The sequence below is a fragment of the Dryobates pubescens genome, chromosome 15, assembly GCF_014839835.1.
Source record: "Dryobates pubescens isolate bDryPub1 chromosome 15, bDryPub1.pri, whole genome shotgun sequence".
Classification (NCBI taxonomy): Eukaryota; Metazoa; Chordata; class Aves; order Piciformes; family Picidae; genus Dryobates; species Dryobates pubescens.
In genome coordinates, this window is record NC_071626.1 from 20578580 (window position 1) to 20603769 (window position 25190).

A 25190-nucleotide genomic window follows, 5' to 3' on the forward strand; every position below is an offset into this window, starting at 1 on the left:
TCAGATTACAATGACCCAATGCGACTGAGTCTAAGACACAAAGGAACAATGATGTATCATGAAAATCTTGAGAGAACTTAACAAAGCTGAAGCTTCATATAGCAGTGTAAAATCTGGCCATGAAAAACAGATGCTTTAACATTTCTTTATCTGGTTCGAGTCAGCATTTTGTGGCATATCTCATATGTAACTATCACAAAATTATTGTGATGAGTCAAACCTTGTACTAGAAGCTTGTCATACAAAAATGGCTCAAATCCTATGCCAGCTGGCTTTTGACTGAGCCATCCAAAAGCTATTATAGACTCATAGAATCAGTGAACGTTAGAGATTGGAAGGAGATTCCAGAGATCATCAAGTCCAACCCCCCTGCCAGAGCAGGAACACTTAGGGTACTCTGCACAGGAATGCATTCAGGTGGGTTGTGAAAGTCTCCAGAGAAGGAAACTCCACAACCTCCCAGGGCAGCCTGTTCCAGGGCTCTGTCAGCTTCATTGTAAAGAAGTTTCTCCTCATGTTGTGGTGAAACCTTCTGCGTTCAAGTCTGTATCCATTGGTCCTTGTCTTATTACTGCACACCACCAAAAAGAGCTTGGCCCCCTTCACTTGACACCCACTCCTCAGATATTGATACTCTTTTCTATGGACTAAACCTCCCCAGGTCTCTCAGTCTCTCTTCATAGGGGAGATGCTCAAGTCTCCTAATCATCCTCATGGCTCTCTGTAGGACTCTCTCCAGCATGTTTCTGTCTCCCTTGAACTAGGGAGCCCAAAATTTGACACATTATTCCAGGTGTGGTCTCAGCAAAGCAGAGTAGAGGGGGAGAAAAATCTCCCTAGACCTGCTGGCCACATTTTTCTTGATGCATTCCAGGATACCATTGGCTCTCTTGGCCACCATAGCACATTGCTGTCCCATGGAGAACTTGCTCTCCACTAGGACTCCAAGGGCTTTCTCTGTGGAGCTGCCTTTCCAGCAGGGCAGCCCCTAACCTGTACTGGTGCCTATTGCTATTCCTAGCCAGATGCAGGATCCTACACTTATCTTTATTCTGGGGTTTGGTAATGCCCTGCAAACATAATGAACTCCTGTGAGAACTGTAAATAAAATACAAATCTGTATACAATGATACTTATAATGCATAGCCAAGCAAATAAATCTTGCATCACTGAGGTTTATAAAAAAAGATGAAAAACAAATATTACTTTCTTTCTCCCATACTCCTTGTGGTTCCCATAAGGTCAATACTAACAAGCCAAAGATGTATCACAGTATCACCAAGGTTGGAAGAGACCTCAAGGATCATCGAGTCCAACCTGTCACCACAGACCTCATGACTAGACCTCCAGGGATGCTGACTCCACCACCTCCCTGGGCTGCACATTCCAATGACGAACAACTCGCTCAGTGAAGAACTTTCTCCTCACCTCCAGCCTAAACTTCCCCTGGTGCAGCTTGAGACTGCGTCCTCTTGTTCTGGTGCTGGTTGCTAGAGAGAAGAGACCAACCCCCTCCTGGCTACAACCACCTTTCAGGTAGTTGCAGAGAGCAATGAGGTCTCCCCGAGCCTCCTCTTCTCCAGGCTAAGCAGCCCCAGCTCCCTCAGCCACTCCTCACAGGGCTGTGCTCAAGGCCTCTCCCCAGCCTTGTTGCCCTTCTCTGGACATGTTCAAGTGTCTTGATGTCTCCTAAACTGAGGGGCCCAGAACTGGACACAGGAAGGGAGAAAGAAAGCCTTTGATTGGTTGCAATGCTGCAAGGCTTTTGCGTCACTATGAGAGTGCTTCTTTATTTCTAGAACATATGCAAACTCACACTGATTTAATATGTATGGTCCACATAAAACATTTAATATGTATGGTCCACATACACCAGTATTAAAATCGCTGAGTTACCTAGCAGAATGCTTGAAATCTGTTCTATGTCAGAAGTAAACGTGCCCATGCAACTCTAACTCAACTCCCTTCATGCACAGGCATTAAAACGTACTTCTTAATCATGGGATTGTTTCACATTTTCTCCCACAAACCTCCTACAAGTTCTTTTAACAGCATTGCCTGGCATGTATTCTTGTTAAATGTGATTTTCAAACTTTGCTGCCCTACCACATTTCAGTTTGTAATAATTAAGAGAAAAAAAGTACAGGAAAACTGCTGTCTTGAGGCCACTGATTTAAAACAACCACCTCATACCAAGAGATCATTTCCCCTGTTGTTTCTGTTGTTTTTTTGCTGGGGAAGGGATTAGTTTGGTAGTGGCAGTAGTTTGCTGGCTTGGTATTGTTTCCTAGTAAGGCTTTGTTTTTTGGAGGTAGGAAATGTAGAGGATTGTACACAATGAAGACCAGACCATGTGAAAGCTCAAACATTGAGAGATTTATTTCCAGTGTGTGATAATTTAACTCTCTTGGCTTGTCTAAGGCAGTTAATTTTGTTTTGGTTTGCTTTGTGGTTTTGTCTTGGTTTTGTATTGTTTGGTTTTTTTACTGTGCTTATATTATGAAGGGGTGCACTATTTATGTACTAGTGGTCCATCTTGCTTCTGTGGATAGGACATCTCTGTATACTAATGGCTAGAAATGTTGGAGTGCTTATGATTTTTCAATAGATATTAAAGGAGCAGTGACTATTAGTTTAAATAATGTGGTTTTTTTTTCCTTTTTTTCCCCAAATAATCAGCAAAGTTTGTGCCAGCAAATCTGTAAAGTTTACACAGTCTAAGGAAATTAAGAAGCTAAACGTGCTATGCAACCTAGATAGCCATTAAAAGAAGGCTTCCAGCAATCACTGTCAGCACTTTAAGTAATAATATGTAGGCACTGTTTAAAGTTTCACAGTAGCAATATTAGTTTAAACAGCAGCATATTTATGGTAGATCTTTTATGTGTAATAGAGTTTTCCATTCAAATGAATCCCTGCAAGTCCCAGTTTTGAATACCTTTGGAAAACTTTTAAAAGCACTTACATTTCTATTTGGTCACCTAGGTAACACCTTACAAGCCTGCTAGAATCCTAGTCTGAAGTCCAGTGAGGATGACTCCCTTGAGCAAACTTGCAATTTCAGTTTTCACTTTCTCACACCCACTTCCTAGACCTGCACACGACATACTCAGACACATCCAAAGCCACATGACTGAAGCTAGAAGCAAATAAACTATTTCCAAAGACAGAAGAATAGAAGGATAGAATAAACCAGGTTGGAAAAGACCTCTGAGATCATTGCATCCAACCCATCATCCAACACCACCTAATCAACTAAACCATGCAACCAAGCACCCTAACAAGTCTCCTCCTAAACACCTCCAATGATGGTGACTCCACCACCTCCCCGGGCAGCCCATTCCAATGGGCAATCACTCTCTCTCTGTAGAATTTCTTCCTAACATCCAGTCTAAACCTCCCCTGGTGCAGCTTGAGACTGTTTCCTCTTGTTCTGGTGCTGGTTGCCTGGGAGAAGAGACCAACCCCCACCTGGCTACAACCTCCCTTCAGGTAGTTGTAGAGCAAGAAGGTCTCCCCTGAGCCTCCTCTCCAGGCTAAACAACCCCAGCTCCCTTAGCCTCTCCTCATAGGGCTTATGTTCCAAACCCCTCACCAACATCGACTGTCTGCTTAACCTGGTGGCTGAACTGAAGGATGCGGTTGATAGACTTAGAGCTGTAAGGGAATGTAGAAGGGAGATGAACTTGGGTAACCAGGCTCTGCAGGCTCCCCCAGAGTCAAATGGACACAGGTTGCTCTGAAGAGATGCAAAGTAAAACCTCCTTGCCTCCCCTCACCTTTCCCACCGCCCTTGGAAAACAAGTGTGGGGCACTGGAGGTCGAGAGTGAGGCAATTCTGATGCCGGAGGACACACCATCTGGGGTTTTCCCTGAGGCTAAACAGCCTAAGGCAAAAAAGCCTAAGGTTAAACAGCCTTCCCCCAGCATCAGGACTTGTTCCCTCATAAAAAGGAGGAAAACTTGCTAACATTTACCCCAGTCTCAGACAGCGTGCTGCCCACTGGCTAGCCAATAATCACACATCACTCCTTACGATGACCAAAAGCAACTTCTCAAGATATCCTTGAAACTGCACTGGAACAGCCTTCTAAACACCAGTGCTTCCCACTACTCTGAATTGCAAACTCCAGTAACCTAATTTAGCAACTGAGTCCTATTCAAGAAGACAAGCAGAGCAACTTTCTTTCCAAAATGCTGACTTTACAGAGCAGGACTGCCTGTTCTACCACTGGGCTACTTGAAAGTGTAAAATTAAACTGTGTTACTGTAATTCTTAGCAGGAGAAAGAACTTGGCTGCAGCGGATTTCTACTAAAAATCCCAGTGCCACATAATCTGAATCTGCTGGGGAAGGACAGGACCTATTCCTTTGGAGAGAGAGCGTTCAGTATTGTACAGACTTCAGGCATTGTTGCCATACCTTTATCAAAAGGTCAGCAGCTTTTAAACCCTAAGATTTTTTTAATCAAACGTCAGATGCCTTGCATGAAAGACTTGGCCTGTGACACAAAAGTGACTGTTGATGTTAAGGGCATGGTGTGAGAAACACAAATTGTTAACATGAAATCCTACTTTGAGAACTGCAAGTTTTTGGCAAAGGCTTTATGAACCAGACTCTGCATCTGCCAGGAATAAAAGCGAAAAAGCAGTCAACCATCTCGCATTGCAAAAGTGCTTTGTAACATCAATCTACACAATCACTCATGTACTCAGAACTGTTTGGATATGGTGAAACATCAACCAAAAATACCACAGCAAATCACAAAAATGTTTGTGTTGGCCAAAAGAATTTCTTTGTGAGAACATAATTAACTGATTCCAATGCATGCCACGTTACTATCTTACCTGCTGCAGATGACAGAGGGTCTGATAATAGGGTCTGACAAGCTAGGTGCACTCTGAGTAGAAGTTAAGACTTTGTGTGGCTTTAAGCTTTTCTTGGTGTCAGTATCAGTAGAATCTGGAAATGACACAGAAGATACTTTTCCAGTAGGACTTGCGGCAGGTGTCCCCTGAATTGGTGAATGGCATGGGGAGGTGAGAGGTGAAATATTTGGTGGGACACCTGGCAAGAGAAAAGAGTCTCATCAATTAACAGAAGTGACAGATGATTGCATGAGTTGACTGCACAGTAATACTCCTCTTGAGAGGATACCAGCATAGCTTCCAAATAGGAAGATAAGAGAAAACCCTCCTCTACTAGAAGCCAAGGCTGATGCTGTCACACAGAGATGAAACTCCACTGATATCAGCCACCACTACCTGCTGAAGATCTGCTTCAAAATATGAAGCATATTCTCCCTGTTGCATAGCATGCACTATCTAGCAGGTGTGAAATGAAAGGCATGTGTTCATAGCATGACTATTGGTACTAAGATGGACCTGCCACTTGTTAACAGAAAAGGACTTGTAGGAAATGTAACAGAGGCCATCTTGGGCTTAGTGATCATGAAATAAAAGAGTTGTTGATCCTTGCAGAAGTAAGGAGGAGGGTTAGCAAATCTGTCGCCTTGGACTTTCATAGGGCAGCCTGTTTCGGAAGACTGTCAGTGTCCCTTTGGAGGCCACCCTGAAGGACAAGGCAGTTGGGGAAGGCTGGGTGCTCTTCAAGAAGGAAATGTTGAAAGCACAGGAGCAGGCTGTCCCCATATGCCAAGACAGGAAGCAGGGAAGAAGGCCAGCCTGGAGAGCTTCAGCTGGAAATCAGGGACAAAAGGAGAGTTTATGCCTTTGGAAAAGGGGATGGGCCACTCAAGAGGACTACAACGATGCAGTGAAGCTATGCAGGGAAAAAATTAGAAGGGCCAGAGCCCAACTGGAACTCAATCTAACTATTGCTGTAAAAATCAGTAACAAATGCTTCTATGAAATAACAACAAAAGGAGGACTAGGGAGAACCTCCATCCTTTACTGGATGCAGAGTGCAACATTGTGACTATGATGAGGAAAAGGCTGAGGTACTTAATGCCTCCTTTGCCTCAGAATCCTAATGGTGCCATTTGTGCATTCCCCATAGGTTTTGGCATTGATCTTGTGCTGCTTGAGTTTATTTTTCATTATCTGCTGCTTACTTGCAAACATTACCTGTACCACATGGCATTGTACTCCTGAGCCAGTGTATTAGAAACTGCCAACATTCACATGTGCAAATACTAGCAAGATGTAGCTCCCTCTCCCTTATTCAGTCTAAGCACCTCTGCCAAATTGAAATGCATCACACAGCTCAGTACTGCCTTCTTTTTGAATCCACTTTACATCTTCTAGTCTCAGACAGAAAGGTCCCTTTCACAAGAAAGCGTAGAGGTGAAAACATCTTAAAAGGAAATGCATGTAAGCTGACTTACCTCCTGTTCTTAAGCTTTTAGGAACTCAGAATCAGTTCATTTACTATGTTCATTTCCAAAGCCAAAAGACACGAAGAGCTTAGGAACTTTAACTGGATTTATGTTTGAGTTGTGCCTACTATCTAAATGGATTCCAGACACAAAAATTATCTTAGAATAAGGCACTATGTTGATCTAAGTTTAAGAAATACTAACCTTGCAGGACATATGTGTACAGTTCCAGTGTTTTTTCCCAATAACAAATTACTATGATATGAGGTAAAAATACGAGTTACCGTTGACAAATCAGAGTTAAGAAAAACCTCTAACAGTTACTAGACTGTAATTTTGAACTATTAAACATCTAAGTTTGATTAGGATATTTCTTCAGGAAACATGTGATATGCATTAATGTTTTAGTGCAATGATTACAACAAATTTATTACACTAGTCTTGAGGCCAGAAACCTACAGCCTACAAAGCAATTAAAAAGTTATCAGATGACTGTGACATATGGAAATTGCTTTAAAATACAGAAAGCCTTTGTTTCACACTTACTAATCCTTTGAGAGATCTGCTTTCCATCCAACAAAAATAAATCTTTAAAAGCATTTCACAGTCTGTTAGTTGAAGAGGGAATTGAGTTGGGATCATTATCCATCTTTCAGCTACATGTTACCAGGTATCTTCGGGACCGTTAGAGAATACAATATAAATGGTCACCTTTCAGCAATTTAAAGCAAGCCCTGGGAATTTAAACAGCACTTTTAACAATAATGTTTCTAATTACAGCTGACTTTCTACTGCTCCTGTCTCCTGAAATACATTTGGTTGTGGGATTTTGTAAAGAGTAATTTTCCAGCATAGGCAACCAAAAAGAAAACAAGAAAAATTGCCAGAAAAATACCAAACTACTTTCAATAATATAACATTTAAGCATCTATTAAGCAGAAGTGGGAGAAAGGAAGCCTTGCTACAGCAAGAAAAGAGAAGAATAACAATATAGGGAGAATTTTTAAAGTGCATTTTTAGGTTCTACAGAAATTTTACACATGTGCAACATTGAAGAAATAAAAGTGTAACTTCAATGTGACGTGAAATTACAAAGGAAAACACTTGAGTTTACCTCAGCATTTTGCCCTGACAGGTGTAGGTAGCAGCATTTTAAATTCCTAATGTTTTCATGCACAACTAAAGACATACTTTGTAAATCCACGGATTTTAGATAGATCAGCTTGTACTAAGAATTATTCTATACTGCCAAAGGAGTTGATATTAAAAAAAAAAACATTAATTTTTATTATAGAGTGAACATTGAAGCAATTCTTTAGTTGGAACATGAAAAAAATCATAACTAAAATTATTTGTAAACAGCCTAAACCATCAAAGTATCAATTCTGTGGATAAAACACCGAGTCAAACTTTTTACTCCTATCAATGCCCCCAGGAACTGCTTGTGATAGAATGGTGCTCTCCTTTCATCAGTTGGGAGCTCTGGTATTTGGGCAACAGGGATGACTATTGACACTTTCTGAAAGCCTAAGAGACTAAATGTAGAATTGACTGCTGGGGTTAATAAATCTTGTTTTCCAAATACAAAATACTATGCACAAACACTCTTCTTTCAAATTAATCTCTGAATCTCTGAAAATCACAAATCTGTGTTGGATTTGTTTTGTTCTAAAACAAATTCCTGGATTCTTGGTACTATATTATTTTCCAGGTTCAATTTTACCCATTTGCCTATATGTCTATTACCTTTTTAAAGCACTATTGTGTTACTTAATCTTCACTGTGGTATAATGAAGCAGCTTTGGTACAAGAGGAGATTAAATAAACTCTTCATTTGAGAAGCAGATGAAATGTGACAGTGCTAGATATGCAGAATAATTGTGCAGCCATATCTTCAAACCCATCTCTAAGCTGGGCTTCTCTGACTTTTCAGATGTCAGGCTTCAGGCATCTACCAATTTCCATCTGATGTCTAGGCAGCCAGTATCTCTGAGTAACATCATCTCAACATTATTTCAAGTTTGGAACTGGACTGATTTAAAAAAGGAAGGCCTGGTGATCATTTTGAATTGCAAGTTAAAGCATGAGTAAATATTACAATATTCTGTAATTTTGCAGAGAAGAGAACCTTGTTAACTGTGGATTAAGACTGCCTCATTGCTGCCATTATCAGTAATGAAGCCGCCTTCTCCATTTCTTTCCCTCAGTCCAAACAGGACTTTTTAAAGGCTCAAAAAGCTGAGTGAAAAGACATATATTTCATCCTCTCTAATAAATAATAAAGAAGTACTTGGACTTTCTGAATAACAGACAGAGATATATCTCTGAGTTACAATGCCTTCGTCATGGATGCGTTTGCATAGGACAGGTCAGTTGCTGCCTACAGCTCTGAATGGCATTACGTAGGTTGTGGTGCTTCAGGAAGGCTGTAAGGCAATACACGCACACAGTTGATCTAACAAATGTTACACAAAACATGCTGTTCTCATCCCTGGTGTAGGGAAGGGAATTACATGGGTATAAATCACAGCATAATTTAGTAACGCACTTACTGCATCATGTCATGACCAACTCTACAAATCACAAAAGTCAAAACATTTACGACAGCATCACTGCAGTATTTTAAGCCACTGCTATTGTTTTCTTAAATAAAAGAAATAGTGATATTTATATTGGTGGAAAACCAAGAAAAGACACAGACTGGATAGAGACCAAAAGCAGCTGCACGTGCTAGTCATGGGGAAGGAGCTAAATAATCCTGACAGTTTGACAGATGCTCACTCACCTTGCCGGCTCTGCCTTTTGGCATTCAGGTGGTTGGTAGAAGGCATGGTGTAGGAGGTGGAGAAGGACCTGCTCTTTGTGATTGTCATCAGAATTGAGCTGTTCCAGGAGTCCGTGCTGCAAAACCAGAGTGCAAACAAGCATCATTTGACACAGTAAAAAGCCTCAACAGCAGAAGTTAGGAGCAGTAAGTACGCAACACTGAGACAACACACGACGAGGAAAACAGCATTTATCTGCTGGCTGAACTGCTATTTGTGAGGCATTAGTACTGTATTTAGCAAAACCATTTACAATGCAAGCGCTCCAAAGCTGGATTTCCTTCAGTGCTGAGGCCTATTCACTTTATTTATACAAAGATGTCTTCATTATATTGTTCTGACAGCACAAAGATGCTTAAAAGTTGACTTGAAATAAGTTAAATTTATATTCTCTTTAAATGGCTCCTTACAAGAGCCAGAAGTGCCAGAAGTTCGCAGTGTACACAAAAAATCAGTCTTGTTGACTCCTTTGCTGAAACCACCAAGGCAGATACCCAGTAACCCTTCAGGCACTGGAAGGGCTCCTCAGGAGGCTGGAAGAGGCCTGGAAAAGCACTGCATTGTTGTTACAAGTAGTGTGTCCCTTCTCCGGGTGACATGCTTTAGCCCACTGAAACACATGTTGCACCTCAAAATAGCATAGAACAGAACAGAAGAGGATAGAATAGAATAGAAAGAATAGACCAGGTTGGAAGAGAACTTCGAGATCAAGTCCAACCCATCATCCAACACCATCTAATCAACTAAACCATGGCACCAAGCACTCCATCAAGTCTCCTCCTAAACACCTCTAGTGATGGCAACTCCACCACCTCCCCAGGCAGCCCATTCCAATGGCCAATCACTCTCTCTATGAAGAATTTCTTCCTAACATCCAGCCTAAACCTCCCCTGGTGCACTTTGAGATTGTGTCCTTTTGTTCTGGTGCTGGTTGCCTGGGAGAAGAGACCAACCCCCACCTGGCTACAACCTCCCTTCAGGTAGTTGTAGACAGCAAGAAGGTCACCCCTGAGCCTCCTCTTCTCCAGGCTAAGCAACCCCAGCTCCCTCAGCTCCTCCTCAACAGGGCTTGTGCTCCAAACCCCTCCCCAGCTTTGTTGCCCTTCTCTGGACACGTTCCAGCAGGTCAACATCTTTCCTAAACTGAGGGGCCCAGATCCTCTTGGCACACCCTGAAGACACTGGTCACTGAAGGAAAATAGGGTGCGTGTGTGCCTGTGTGCAGGGAACAAAGGGTGGTACCCTGCAACAGGATGGGTGGATGCTTTCAGCCTTCAGGTTATAACTGTGCACTAGAAGAGGCCAATTATTTCTGTAAAGAATGAGAATTGTATTTATCATTGTTTTCTTAACTGATAATCATCAAACGCCAGCTATTTGCAGGGATGTAGATCTCATGAGGCCTGTGACTTCTCTAGAGAGATCCACTGGGCCTGTAAGGCTCCACATTTCTCCTCACTGCCTCACATTTGAGTGATGAGATGATATGCAAGGCAGAAGACAGCTTTTTAAAGCCTAGTCCCAGCTGAACTTGGAAAAAAAAAAGGGGGGGGGGGAAATAAAGTGTTCTTAAAGAAAAAAGCATGTAACATTGTTTTAACTGTACAAACACCTTGCTGTTTTGGCAGACCAAGCTCTACCTACAAAAATACTCCCTGGATGTTTCCATTGGCCCAAACTCCCATAACCTGCCATGTTTGTTTGTTTGTTTTGTGGTTTTGTTTTTTAACAAGAAACACTGGCCCACTGCAAAAAAAAAAACAACCCACAACCCCAAACCACATTCCTTGACTTCTTATGGGAAATCAGTTGGACATGGAAGCGACTGGGGGAAGGAACATGTAAGCTCTATTATTTTTCCCGAATCATTCGAAGCTACAAGAAGACCTTGTCTTGCTGGTTTAGTGAACTGGGGGTGGAAGAATACAGGACTGCTAATCATAAACCATATTTCAAGGGTTGTTTTCCAAATATGTGACTGGAAATCTAGGAGCGATGCAGGAAAAGCTGCAGATTTTGTAACTACAGAATCTGCTACAGGCCAACTTCTGTGTCATCTCTCCTCTCCTGACTTTCACACTATGAAATGTTTCTTTGTGACTTATGGCATGCTTGAATTCAGTGGCAAATAATCAAGATTTATTCAGTAACTAGGAGATAATCAAGACTTTTTTGTTTGTTTTTTTTTCCTGTCAGTTCAACACTTTTTTCTTTGAAAGCAAATCTGTATTGCTCTGCCAAAAGCTAGACTTAGAGGATTCATCTTTACCCTTTCTGGCACACACATTTTTTCCTTCTACTGTAAAAAGAAGAACTGCACACAGTAGGCTGGGAGGCTTGACAAGATATGTATTTACACAACTGGTGACATTAAACATAGAAAGAATTGATAGTCTGCTTAGTTATCTCATCATGCAGAGTTATATAAGAACCATAGAACAGGAACAACAATAATATTTAATTCCTCTCCTCCTCCCTCTGATTCCCATCTTAGGATGCTTACATACTATGTGAGAGGCTGAGATCAACAGCCTAAATCAAATGCACCCTGGGAAACACAGGCTAGTGACTGAAGAACATTTGTATTTGGTTATAGCTTCTATATATTTACTTTTACTGAGATACATGGGACTCCTCACAAGCAAACATTGGCTAACCACGTATTTTTCTTCCACCAGACTTTCAGTGTACTCTGCAGGCTGTCTTGAGCACCTCCATGTGCTGCACAGGAGACTCCTCTATGGGAACTGTGTAAGCATCTGGAAGAAAGGCTGACCAAAGCAGTTCTCTAGGGTTGCATTCACCCACACTGTCTAACATCAAACACTGGTAATGTTTGGCCTTCTGAGGTCCTATCTTTTTCTCCATTATCAGCCTGAAATTTTGAATGGCAGAAAAAAATATTTGAATCTTCTGATATCAAAGCTCTGAATTCTTTTCTTGAAATTGATGCTTCTTCTTTGCTCTTCCTTTCCCCATGTCAAAGCTTGTGTCCACACTCTCCTCTCACCCACCAGCTCTAGAGTGATACCTCTTGCTGAGGTGAGGAGGGGACCTGAACTTTATTCTCACAGTGTGGCACTGTAACTACTGGACTGCATGACTGACTGCCCTCTTCCCTTCCTTTGAAGGCTCTACTCTGTTCTGACTGGAATAGAAAAATGTTCATGGAGCCAGAAAAAGAGGAAATCTTGTTGAAATAGCTATGCAACTTATCATGGTTAATAATGCCTGGGACCCAAACCTCTCTTCTTGCAGACAATCGCTATTCCTACAAGACAAGTATCTATTCAATTCTTTCATTCATGGGCTGCTCCTGGACTATCTGGCAGAGCCCCTGTGGAGTGTTAAATGAAGCTCAGCTCAGGCTATCTGGCAGCATGGAAGTCCCCAAATTCAAGGTATTTAGGTCTGAAAGCCCTCAAGCAGAAAAGCAACTTTATTAGGGTAGTCTTCTGCAAATGCCCTAAACCAGTCAGCTGCTGGCTGACTGGAATGACTTTTTTTGATAATGGCTCAGGGATCAGGCCTTGCAGAAAAGAAAATGAGTAAGAGTGAGCAGGGAATACCTAATTGATGTAGTCGGTCATGAGGAACCATAGCCATAAAATAAAACCCTGTCTCTTCAGAAGAGTGAGAACTAGGGCGCTTCTGGGTAACTCTGGGAGACTTTAGATAACTGGAACTAAATTTTGAGTTGAGCATGTAGATTCCTCAGCCTATGCAAACCTCATTGCAGATTCACAGATTGCATTGGGTTGGAAGGAACTTTCAAAGGTCATCTTGTTCAATCCCTCCGCAGTCAGCAGGGACACCTCCAACTACATCAGGCTGCCTGGGGCCACATCAAGTCTGATCTTGAATGCCTCTAGGGAGACATATCTCTGTGCGACCTGTTCCAGTGTTTCACCTTTCTCATTGTAAAGAACTTCTTCCTTATGTTCAACCTAAATTTACCTTGCTCCAGCTTCAAACCATTGCCCCTGGTCCTATCACCATGAGCCCTTCTAAACAGTCCTTCCCAGCCTTCCTGTAGATTCCCTTCACACATTGAAATGTTGCTATAAGCTTTCCCTAGCACTTTTTTCTCCAGGCTGAACAGCCCAAACTCCTTCAGCCTGTCTTCATAGGAGAGGTGCTCCAGTCCTCAGATCATCTTTGTGACCATCCTCTGGACCCAACTTCATCAGGTCCGTGTCTCTCTTATGTCAGGGAGATCCAGTGCTGCACTATATGAACATAACCTTAAAGTGTACATGTCATGATTGAATCTAGAAGTCTTCCAGGCAAAACAAACAAACAATGTACAATTATTCCAGTGCTTTTGCTGAAATTAATTTCAAGGCTTTAATAATTATTGCTTAATAGCTGTGACTCAGTACCAGCACCTGCCTACAAAACCCATCAAAATATGGGGCAACTTAAATGGATAAGTAAATAAATAAATGGATAAATAAATAAAGTGGGCACTCAGTCTGCACCCCAACAAAACAGCTAGGTATATCACCTTCTTGTGGCAAATCAGTAAAAGTCTTTTGATTAAAGGAGACAGTTGACATTCTGAATCCCAGAAGCTAAACTCTGTGGTCAGCAGGAAAGCAGCATTCCACTGCAGTGCTTAAAAGCAGGTAAAGCACAGCAACCATCCTGCAAGAAAAACCTTTCAGTGTCCAGTCCATTTTCAGCTTTGCTTTTCAGCTTCTACTAGCAAATCTTCTTTTCTAATTTTGCTCTTAGACTATACTTTTTTTTTCCCCCATTTTGCCCTGGTGGTAACAAATCTAATTTCTTCTCTCCACTGAATCACTTTTTAACTTATCTAACTCAATGTTTTGTATTTACCATCTATTGATGGCATTGTATTGACACGAGTTCATGCAGAGAGCCCTAAGCACTCCTTCTATTCTGGAATTAAGTGCATACACATGAGATGTGTGGTCTAAGGAGACTGTTTCTGTAGAGAGACAAAACATGAAATTCTGTGTTGTAGGCACATCCACTGAAAATCAGGGTTTGTGCTCAGAAAGTTAGCATCCAGAGAATGGAGAAGTGTTTTATGAACTGGTCTAATGACAGGACCACACCATTAGGTGCATCCTTAGCAGTGTTGTTCAGCAGCTGGGGAAAAACTGCTGCGTAGCACCAAGACTTTAAAGAGATATCTTGGCTTGTTTCCAATTTTATTGTGCAATTCTGCACTTCACTAGTATAAGTAGAATTTATTTTTAAATTTTGTCTTCCACTAATAGGAAATAGTGCTGGCATAATCTGGTTAAAATTGGGAAAGCCACTTCTTTGGCAACTCAATTTAGAGAAACATGAAGAGGTAGCGCTGACATGCTTTGAAGTTAGCATTTATAACGAGGGACATTATATATGTACACACATATATATATATTTAAAAAATCTATGTATATTAAAAATATCTATATAATGGGTCCATATATATATATATAATATATATATAATGGGTCCCTGCCCATGGCAGGGGAGTTGGAACTAGGATGACCCTTGAGGTCCATTCCAACCCTAACAGTTCTATGATTCTATGACATCATCACATGGAACCAAAGAAAAGAGAGACATAAAAGAGAGAAGAAGTAATTTGTAACCTGGATGAAGATGACTCATGAGGTTTGATGCTGGCACTGCGATCCCTTCTCACTGGAGCTGGCTCCAGTGTAGGTAATCCTGTGGCTGATGTTGTTGTGGTCCAAGTAGAGGACACTCGTCTCAGCAGTCCTGGAGGCAAACTTCTCCGTAAGCGCTAGAGAGATACCAGTTCCTTAGAGTTTATATAGGCTTAGCAAAACTTTAAACATGCAGAAGAAAAACATTTACATTTGATTAATTTTGCCTGACAGCATCTAGTGAGGTATCTTATATCTGGATTCTCCCAGGTATTATGATGCCTACCTTCTGTTCAAATGAACACAGTGCCTTAAATTCTTGGAGGATCTGTATCATCTTCCTTATTTCAGGGTTAAAAAAACCCTACATATCCACAGCCTTGTAGCCACAGAAGCTCAACAGTTGGAGCTCTCACAGGAGTCAGCCAGTGCTGGTTGTGCTCTTTAAAATGTTTGATCTTATTTGATGTGGCCAAAAGGCACTCAAGTCATCGGAGCCAAAAAGGTGACTGAGGGATTGGAATCTCTCTCATAAAAGGAAGGCTGAGAGAGCTGGGATTGCTCATACTGAAAAGGCTCAGGGGAGATCTTGCCAATGTATATAAATACATGAAGGGAATGTGTAAAGAGCACATAGAGCCAAGCTCTTTCCAGTGGTGTCCAGTGAAAGGACAAGGACAGGAAAGAGACAATGGGGCAAAAACTGAAATGCAAGAAATGCCATTTATGCGCAAGAGAATAGTTTTGCTGTGAGGATGCTTGCCCAGAGAGGCTGTGGAGTCTGCATCTATGGAGATACTCAAAATTCAGTTGGACATCCTCCAGAGCAACCTTCTCTAGTCTGAGCCTAGAGAAATCTGCTCAAGGCTAAATGTACTTTAGCTGAGGGACTGGACTAGATGATCTCCAAACTGGACTAGATGATCAACAGATGTGCTTTTAACCTCAACCTTTCTGTGATTTAAGCTGTCATGAATGCCCAGAATCAGAGATTCAAGGCAAGAAAGGCTGTAAGGAGAATAAGGGCGGAGAGCTCCAATATTTTTCCCTGCTCTATCTATCCAATCCAAAGATCATCCACTGACATTAAACTTTCATGCTCTGGGACATGATGTCTCCTGAAAAGCTTAGAGAAAACATCACTGTTCACAGCAGATTTTTCTAGAGTAGCCTGCATTTTAATTTCACCTGACTCTTCCTTTTGTCTACTTAACAAGACTCATACTGTTTTTCCAAATGTTTGAAGGCAGAGATAATAAAGGATGATGAGACAGAGTCTTTGTGGATCCAGACCCACTGCTGCAGATGCTATACTCTTTGAAAATGTTTATTTTGTAGATCTCACGAAGTGTTTATAGTTAAGAACTAACACAAATATGTTTGTGATGCAGAATTTTGACTTTTCCAGAGGGTTAACACATATGAGATAGAAGACACTTCTGGTTCTGAAGTTCAGACTTACAAATAAATATGGTAGCATATTATTCCCTTACCCAAAATGCTTAGTGTCAGGTGCTTTAAGGTAATGACCTCAGATCTGTATTTAGGCACTTAAACAAAGGACTGCAAACTATTAGTTTTATGAACCATAATACTTTTAGGTCAGTGAATTCTTCAGTCAGATTAGTTCTTTGCAGCATTAGCTCATTTCTTCATCCTTCATTTCTCTTCTCCTCACCAGGTATTATGCAACAGCAAATGGATATTTGTTCCCTGTGTTTGCTCATGTGATGGCAGTGTTCTTCCACTTAACTTTTCCCCTCAGAGCCTAGACTAGAGCCATCACAGATATGTGCACTAAAATAGGCTGAAAAGTGCACTTAAAACCTTGTGAACATTCATTTTGTATACACAGCTGCTACATGGGCAAGCAGAGTAATAATTATCATAATATTAAAATATATTAAAGAAAGAAGTACAAGTGTTGCAATTCAGATGCCAGGAATGCTGGAATGAGTGCTGGCTGCACCAACTGAACTGCTAAAAATCAAAAGTATTTGCCTGTGCAACTCACTCTGTATTTAACTTTACAAGGGAGATTGCAGAAGTCTTTTGGTTAAGTTTCAAAAGTGAAATGTAAGCCTTACAGGACTGCTAATCACCAACAAATCTACAATTCAAACTACTTCAAAGATGATGTTTTCTTTCTAGCTGTTCACTTTCTAGATGTGGGTGGTTTATACTGGTTATTTCCTGTTGGATTTCTAAGCATTCATAAAGCCATCCATCATGGCAATAATATACAGAGATACATACACTTCCTCTTTGTTTGGTCTTATTTTTCTTGTCAAGACTACTTCTCATGAGCTCACAATATTTGTCATGCTAAGTATTGTGGTGATCTTGTTTGTTTGCTTGGTATTCAACATTTTAATATTGATCCAAAGCACCTGGAGGTCACAAGTAGAGACTTTTCATTGACTTGTACAGGTTGCACATCTCTAGCTAAAGGAAGAAAGAAGAGACTGAAATTCATATAGAATTTCAAATTCCAGCCTTTAAAGAGGGCAAAAAGGCCCCTCATATTTCTACTTAGTACCCCACTGCTCACTGGCTAGGGTAGTCACTCCTCATGCAGTGAGTCAAATCTTTTGAGTGGGAGGGAAATTTTTCTGTAAGAAGCAATGGGGCAGATTTGTGAGTCTGAATGCTGAAAGGCTTTTGCTTGCTCTGCTTGCTAACATTTCTTTTCTCTTAAGCTCCAACCAACATCTGTGATGAAATATGAATGCTGTCTATGTGAGCTATTCTACATTGAACATCATCTTCTAAAAGTACTTGAACCAAAGTTAACCTGACCATGAATTAAGAGACACAGGAATTCTCTTACTATTCGAGCAACAGCCTACTCAGCTGTCTTTTCATAGTAGGGTATGATTAGTGCACAAAATGTTCATCTGAAGCAAACAAAAAAAAGCAGCCTGGTGACATCTCCCAGTAGTCCAGTGCTCTCCCTTTAGGGCAGCCAATTTACAAGGTACCCGTGTCCAATACTCACCTTGGGAATAGCTAGTTTCTCTCCTTTCTCTGGACATTCCTCTGAGTCAGAGCAGGTGTAGTTCTCACTGAAGGACACCAAAGGGCTCACCCTTGGCTTGTGGATGGCCTGGAAGGTTAACTGTGTGTTGAGCAGGTTGCTCACTGTTCTCAGTGAAGTACACACATTGGGGGGCAGTGAAGGATCAGCCAAAAGGTCTGTAATGAGCCCATGTGCTTCTCCCATGACAGCGATATCCACAGTGATACTGGTACCAGAAGACTAAAGAAGACAAAAGAAATACATGTGAGATGATAGAAGTGAACAACCTGCTGAGCAGTGTCTAAAGCTGTGGTGAGCTCTCTCCACAACTTTTCTCGAAGCAATTAGTCACAGACTAGAAAAAAAATACTATGAAATAATTCTTTAAACAAGGAGAATCACGCCAAATAGAGCTATCGTCAGGCACAGTGCTCACAGTCCACAAAGAGCATGGAATTTCATCATATCTGATTTCACAGCTTTCACCATCTGCAGCTGACTTAACCCATCTGAATGAATTGTTCAGGCTCCCTACTGAGACACAGTCAGTGGCCAGAGGCTATTTGCACAAACAATTTTGGAGACAACATAGCTTAGAATGGGAGGAGTCTCTCTTGAGAGATGACTTTCTATTAACTAGAGAGGCAGCTAGAACAACTAATGTTCAATGCCTATGCTTAGATGAATAAAATTAAGCCCCAGAATATGCTGAGATTTTAAAATAGCTCCATGCTAATAAAAAAATGGAATTCTGCTACGGTGGCAACAACATTCTCCTCCAAGCAATTGTGTACTGGGCAGCTATACCAAAATTGAAATGGAGTCAAAAGTGCATTTTCCAATCCTTTTTTTGGTTCAGGCAGAAGTGATGAAAATTGTTAATGAATTGTATAACAAATTCAGATGGTCCTTACTTTCTCTTGGGTTTGAAATATATACTTACTTTACATGTATTATTCAGGAAAAGTTATTAACTAAAGTGATGAGTAAGCAGAAATAACATCAAAGAGCAGTTCATATCATTGGCAAATCTTACACAACCTTCCCAAGTACATGTATATAATGGATCTATAATGACACACTGCAAACCAACTGTGGCTAAGGCAAACTATACGTGTAAGGCAAACTAAAAGCATAGGTATGTTGATCCAGAACTTCTCAACATTCAGCAGCTCCAAGTACCATCTGTCCTAAAAGCCAGAGGCAATGAACATGATCAGAGGGCTGGAAAACCTCCCCTGTGAGGACAGGCTAAGAGAACTGGGGCTGTTCGGCCTGGAGAATAGAAGATCCAAGGAGACCATAGAGCAGCCTTCCAAAGGGGGCCTACAAGAAAGCTGGGAAGGGACTTTTTACAAGGGCTTGTAGTGATAGGATGAGAGGGAATGGTTTGAAGCTTGAGGAGGGCAGATTTAAGCTGGAGATTTTGAAGAAATTCTTCACAGTGAGGGTGGTGAGACATTAGAACAAGTTGCCCAATGAGATCATTGATGCCTCCTCCCTGGAGGTGTTCAGTGCCAGGCTGAATGAGGCCTTGAGCAACCTGGTCTAATGGAAGATGCTCCTGCTCATGGCAGGGGTGGTTGGAACTAGATGATACTCAAGGCCCCTTCCAACCTAAACCATTCTATGAATGTATGAATATATTACCACTAAAATAAATAGTCAATTGCCAAAAGCAGGAAAGTTGTAAAGTCTGTGAATTGACAGCTACATGACACAATTGAAAAAGGACTGAGGATCTTTAAAATCTACTAAAAGAGCAGTGAGACAGGATGTACACAAAGGTAGAACAACTAGAAAAGCAGAAGGCATACAAATGTTCAACGCAGCTGTGACATTTCAGCCTCACATGTTGGTGCACTATAAACCACCATAGATTCTGTGAGGAATCTTTTTCCTTTGCTGTGTTTCTGACACATAAGCTCAATTCTGCCATTCCAGGAGATTTTTGTACTGCCTGTTTTCAGGTATTTCTTGCAAAAATCTAAGATAGACAGTTTTCCAAAGGGAGAAATCCTTCCTGTGAAATGAACCCACAGGTTTCTTAGAGTGGCAAATACATAGCACGGAGAATTGAGTAGACTGCTTAGCAGAAGAGTGATTAAGGTCTTGGCCAGCAGTGACTCATCAGTGACAGTATTTACAGACCACGCAATACATCTAAAACCAGCATAACAGAGCTTGACACTGCTTCACTCTCAGAAAAAGCTTTGCAAACAATAGAAATGTATTCCTGAGGAAAGTGGTATTTTAGCTAAGTATAGCTAAACTTCTTCCCCTTGTCTCCCCAGATGCATAGTGTTGACATCATTCCCCCAGCAACAGCTGTTTCACTCCACTGACCCACTCCTTGTGCCTTACTTCTTGCTAACACTTACATGAGCTGCAGGACCAGAGCTGGCCTTCTCACTCACCATCCTCTCGTGCTTTAGAAAACCAGCTCCTTAGAATAGAATAGAATAAACCAGGTTGGAAGAGACCTTCAAGATCATCGTGTCCAACCTATCAACTAATACAACCCACCTAATCAAGTAAACCATGGCACCAAGCACCCCATCAAGTCTCCTCCTGAACACCTCCAATGATGGTGACTCCACCACCTCCCCAGGCAGCCCATTCCAATGGGCAATCACTCTATCTGTGTAGAACTTCTTCCTAACATCCAGACTAAACCTCCCCTGGTGCAGCTTGAGACTGTGTCCTCTTGTTCTGGTGCTGGCTGCCTGGGAGAAGAGACCAACCTCTGCCTGTCTACAATCTCCCTTAAGGTAGTGGTAGAGAGCAATAAGGTCACCCCTGAGTCTCCTCTTCTCCAGGCTAAGCAACCCCAGCTCCCTCAGCCTCTCCTCATAGGGCTTGTGTTCCAAACCCCTCACCAACTTTGTTGCCCTTCTCTGGACACACTCCAGCAAGTCAACATCCTGCCCACATTTCTTTTCTTTGTCATGATATGAAATCAAATAGAGCAGAAACAGTTTGAGATACTGAAGTGCTATTTCATTCTACTGAAAAAAAATGAATGGCTGAAGTTAATGGCTCTTTCATTGCTCAGCCTTTCAGGAGTACATGCAGAAGATTCTGGCAGATGCCAAAAAAAAAAAAAATATTCTTAAATTAAAAGACAAGGGATGGAAGGAATTAGTGATCTATCTTAACCTCAGCCCTGAAAAACAGACCAAAGGGGAGTGAGGGAGAATACATCATTCAAATTGTGACAGAAGGCTCATATTTCCAGCAAAACTGCATAATCTATAGTTTGAAATTCTATTAAGCCTGAAGCCTCGAGCTGTTGACTGCCAATCAGAGACACATATTAATACTTCAATGAAGTAAACAAGTCTGACTCAGTGAGCCATAATCAGAGGCCCAGATTTTGTGCAGCAGTACTAATATTTTGCAAAGCAGCCAGCATTGTTTTCCATGATTAGTACCAAGTGGGGAGAGGGACAGTTCTTCTCTTCTTAATGGTGAATTTCTCCTACTTGGCTTCTGACTTTTTGGGATGCCTGGTCACAACTTGGTGACCCCTCTTTTTCACTCTGGAACCCAGCAGATTTATCCAACTCGAATGCCAGGCATTGCTGGGGCCATACACCCCAGGAAGAGGGAACCCACACACTGGGTCTGCATCATCCCTTGCTGAGTTGGATCTGCACCTCATAGTGAAGGACAGTCTGTACTTAAATTGACTTAGGTGCTTACACATGCAACACACAGTAACACTGCTGGCAGCCCATGCCCCACCAGAACAAATCACTAGAAGTGAAGCAATTGCCTCTTGGAAGTGTGCCTTGTATCTGGGGAAGGCCTCGGAGCTTGGCAATCGCACACAAGATACCACCTCAGCCTCTGCATAATGTGCTCTCCAAACAGCAGGCTGACAGGACTTTTTGCAATTTTAATCAAAGGGCACCACCAGAGGATCTAATGCTTTCAACTGACACCTCACATGAAACCCACACATCTATCCATCCTGCCCACATGGAGCATGCCCAGAGGGCAGCTTCATGCTTGTGAGGAGGTGACTGCTGAGTGACCCTCGCCAGGGCCGAAATGAGACATACATCCAGCCAGCACAGTCCATTCAGGATCACCACAAAAGACATACAGGTACCAATTTGTGCAACAAGACAGACTACTTCAAAGGGAAAACACTTTAAATGGTATTTCAAAGACATCACTGCATTGTAGTGAGTTGCTTTAAACAACACATATATATCTTAGATACAGTATTGGTTGAACTACTTGATAATGCTTACTACACTTAGAATGGCAACATAAGTAAAAGGAGAACAGAGTAACATGAAATTCCTGCTGAAGAAAGAAGCAGAAGGTGGTAAGCACTGCTCTAATCGACTGATCTCAGTCATTAAGACCACATCCTAAACTGGCACAGTATTTAGGTTGTAATTGAATTGCACAGAACTTGCACACAGGAAACGTTTCTTTCTCAAGCAGTCTGAGTACTGAGTGCTCTGACTAGATAGAATTACAGGTATTTAACTCATTATTTTTGAAAACCAGCTACAAACTGAATGCATGAAAATACTTTCTTTTTCCATTCTTCACTACAAAACAGTAGAGAATTGTGTATGTTTTGCAAACCATTTCTCAGAAAAACTAAAATGTGTTTCCCTAAAGAGCAAGAAAATCTGGGTTTCTTCACCAAATACATCGTACGATGTGAAACAATATAAAGATTTATGCAAGACAAGGAATTGCTGAAAACTTTAGATTGATGCAGTTGTATGTATGCATATATGCACACATAACATTTAGAGTCTGTCTTCTACAGAAACAAACTGAGAAAGTTGGGGTTATTCAGTCTGGAGAAGGCACCCCAGAGACTTTATTGTGGCCTCCCAGTATCTTAAGGGGGCCTACAAGAAAGCTGGTGAGGGACTTTTTAGGGTGTCGGGTGTTGGTAGGACAAGGGGGAATGGAGCAAAACTAGAAGTGGGTAGGCTCAGATTAGATGTTAGGGAAAAGTTCTTCACCATGAGGCTGGTGAGACACTGGAACAGGTTGGTCAGGGAGGTGGTGGAAGCCTCATCTCTGGAAGTTTTAAGGTCGGGATGGATGTGGCTCTGGGCAACCTGATCCAGTGTGAGGTGTCCTTGCCCAAGGAAGGGGCTTGGAACTGGATGACCTTTGAGATCCCTTCCAGCCCTGGCAATTCTGTGATTCTGTGATAAACACACAGTAGGTTTTTGTAGGGTCAAAATGCATACAAAATCCATGCTCAGACTTTGTAAGTAGTTTTCTGATGTGCATAGCTTCTGCATGAACTGATCTGGATTCTTTCCAAACAATTCATCAAAACTCAGAGGCTGGATACTTGGGAACAGAGGCATGAATAACATGTTTGCAACCAATATTAAGAAACAACTAACTTGATAAACCAGAAAACACAAAGAGCTAAGGTGAATTTAATTTCCCACTGCCCAGTATTCATTTACCAGTCTATGTTATGCAGTTTCCTCTCATGAATTTTGGATTGGCTTACTGCTCACTTTGTGACTTCATTCCAACTCTGATTTAAGCGATGTCATGCAGTGACTAAAACTGAAATGCTCTGGGGCATGAGAATGAGAAAGCAAACAGGCTGGAAACAAAAGTAAACCAAGATCAACTGAAGGTACTCATTGATAACTAATGTAAGGAGCAAATCCCTTACAACACTTAAAACTAGCTGGTTCTTTGCTTTCTTCTCCCCCCTCCACAGTTATTTATTTTTTAAACTGACATTCAAGTGAAAAGTTTTAGGTTGTGGCACCTCCTGAAACTCTTAACTGGCCCCAAATGCACTTGCTGAATGTTTGGGGACTTGTTTTTATGTACAGAAATAAAGTGTTTTCCTTTGAAGACCTTATATGAAAAGGAAGACAGCCAGATCACAGCAGGATGCATAAGAGGCTGGGAACAGACAAGCATAGTTCACAGAACCAACTAAGTTTGCACAGGGTGGGAGCTTACTGGGAATTTGCAAGAAAACTTTCGTGTACCAAGAAGTGACCAAACTGCTGGAACTGCAGGATTAAATCACAAGTATCATGTCCCATCGTCACACAGACAGTTTTTATCAAGGCAGGAAACTTATCCTCAGGGAACAGTCCTAAATGCAATATGAAAACAATGTTCTTGTAAATTTTTAAGTTTGAATAGTTTGGTTGGGATTTTGTAACAAGGCTGTAAAAAAAACCCCACCACTTTCAAAATAACCTCCTGCAGACTTGAAATATTTCATTTCACAAAATCCCAGTCATTTTCCTCCATTAAATTATATCATGCATAAAAGTCTAAGAATAGCTTTTTACTCAGTAAGTAGAAAAACAGATACAACTGTGTAGGAGAAATGAACTGATGAAAATAGGAATAACAAAGTCCTTTACCTGTGAGGCCTGATAGATAAATTGAGTTTATTAAATGTTCCTGGTCAAGAAAGGGTTGAGCCACCAATGAAGCAGATTTGACATCCTTGTACTTAACAGATTCCTTACTGCAAACGAAAGTCTTCTCCATCATTGGTGTTTTGCATGTGATTCTCATAAAACTCAACTCATACAGCTGAACTAAAAAACACTACACTCTCTCCACTCTATGGGAAAGGAAGATTAGCATGACAACACAAAAACAGCGAAAACTTGAGCATAAATAAAAATTAGAAGAAAGAAAAAACCCCAAACCCCCAAAGCACAAACCACAGCTCATTTCACATAGCGTTCATGTTAGGGGTAAAAGAAAATCTCCATTTGCTGTGGCTTGTCCAAGGAAAAGCACTGATGGCAAAGATGCTGTGCTACACTCAAGAACACTGTAAGTGGAAGAATGGGGGAGGCAAGGAGAAGGGGGAAAAAAAGGAACAAAGCAGCATCCAGCATATCTTCAATCTTCACACAATTACAAGCAACAATAAATCACGATCTGATACAGTTTCCAAGTCACATCATGAACGCTCAGGCCAAGCTGTCTGGAAACAAAATTAAAAGCAAATATAATTCTCCATTATTTTAATCTCCACAGAGCGATTTGAAGGATAAACATGAATTGGCTTCTATGGAAATGATGAATCATTTTAAAGGCGCCAGAGACGTAACTGCTCCACCTTTCACTGAATGACTAAGGAGAAAAGAAGAGTGCACATAAAATTCCTTGATACTTTGCTTTTCTGCATCTGAAGCTCTAGAACTGGAGTCTTAATGAGACTTCATATTTTTATGTTAATCTCGTTTCATATTAGTGCAAGTCTTGAGGTTTACTCTTCTCTTGCAAGCACACAGGACATTTATGAGAAGCTTTTCTCCACCTTAATGAAGCACAGCATTTCCACTGGAGGTAGACCAGCCAAAGCTCTGTAAAACATATTCTTTGGCACG

General features: G+C 41.3%; 1 protein-coding gene across 3 annotated transcripts in view; it reads right to left on the reverse strand.

Annotated features, from left to right (window-relative positions):
- Positions 1-25190, reverse strand: part of PDE3A (phosphodiesterase 3A) — a 268654-nt gene that overhangs the window by 23113 nt on the left and 220351 nt on the right. For 2 of the 3 annotated variants that reach the window (XM_054167687.1, XM_054167684.1), the window contains exons 3-6: positions 17791-18051; positions 14775-14929; positions 9123-9238; positions 4848-5067 (exon numbers count right to left, since the gene is read on the reverse strand). In XM_054167687.1, coding sequence (XP_054023662.1) covers positions 4848-5067; positions 9123-9238; positions 14775-14929; positions 17791-18051 — 752 coding nt within the window. The remainder of the gene's footprint in view (positions 1-4847; positions 5068-9122; positions 9239-14774; positions 14930-17790; positions 18052-25190) is intronic. The other variant, XM_054167686.1, reaches the window with a different exon arrangement.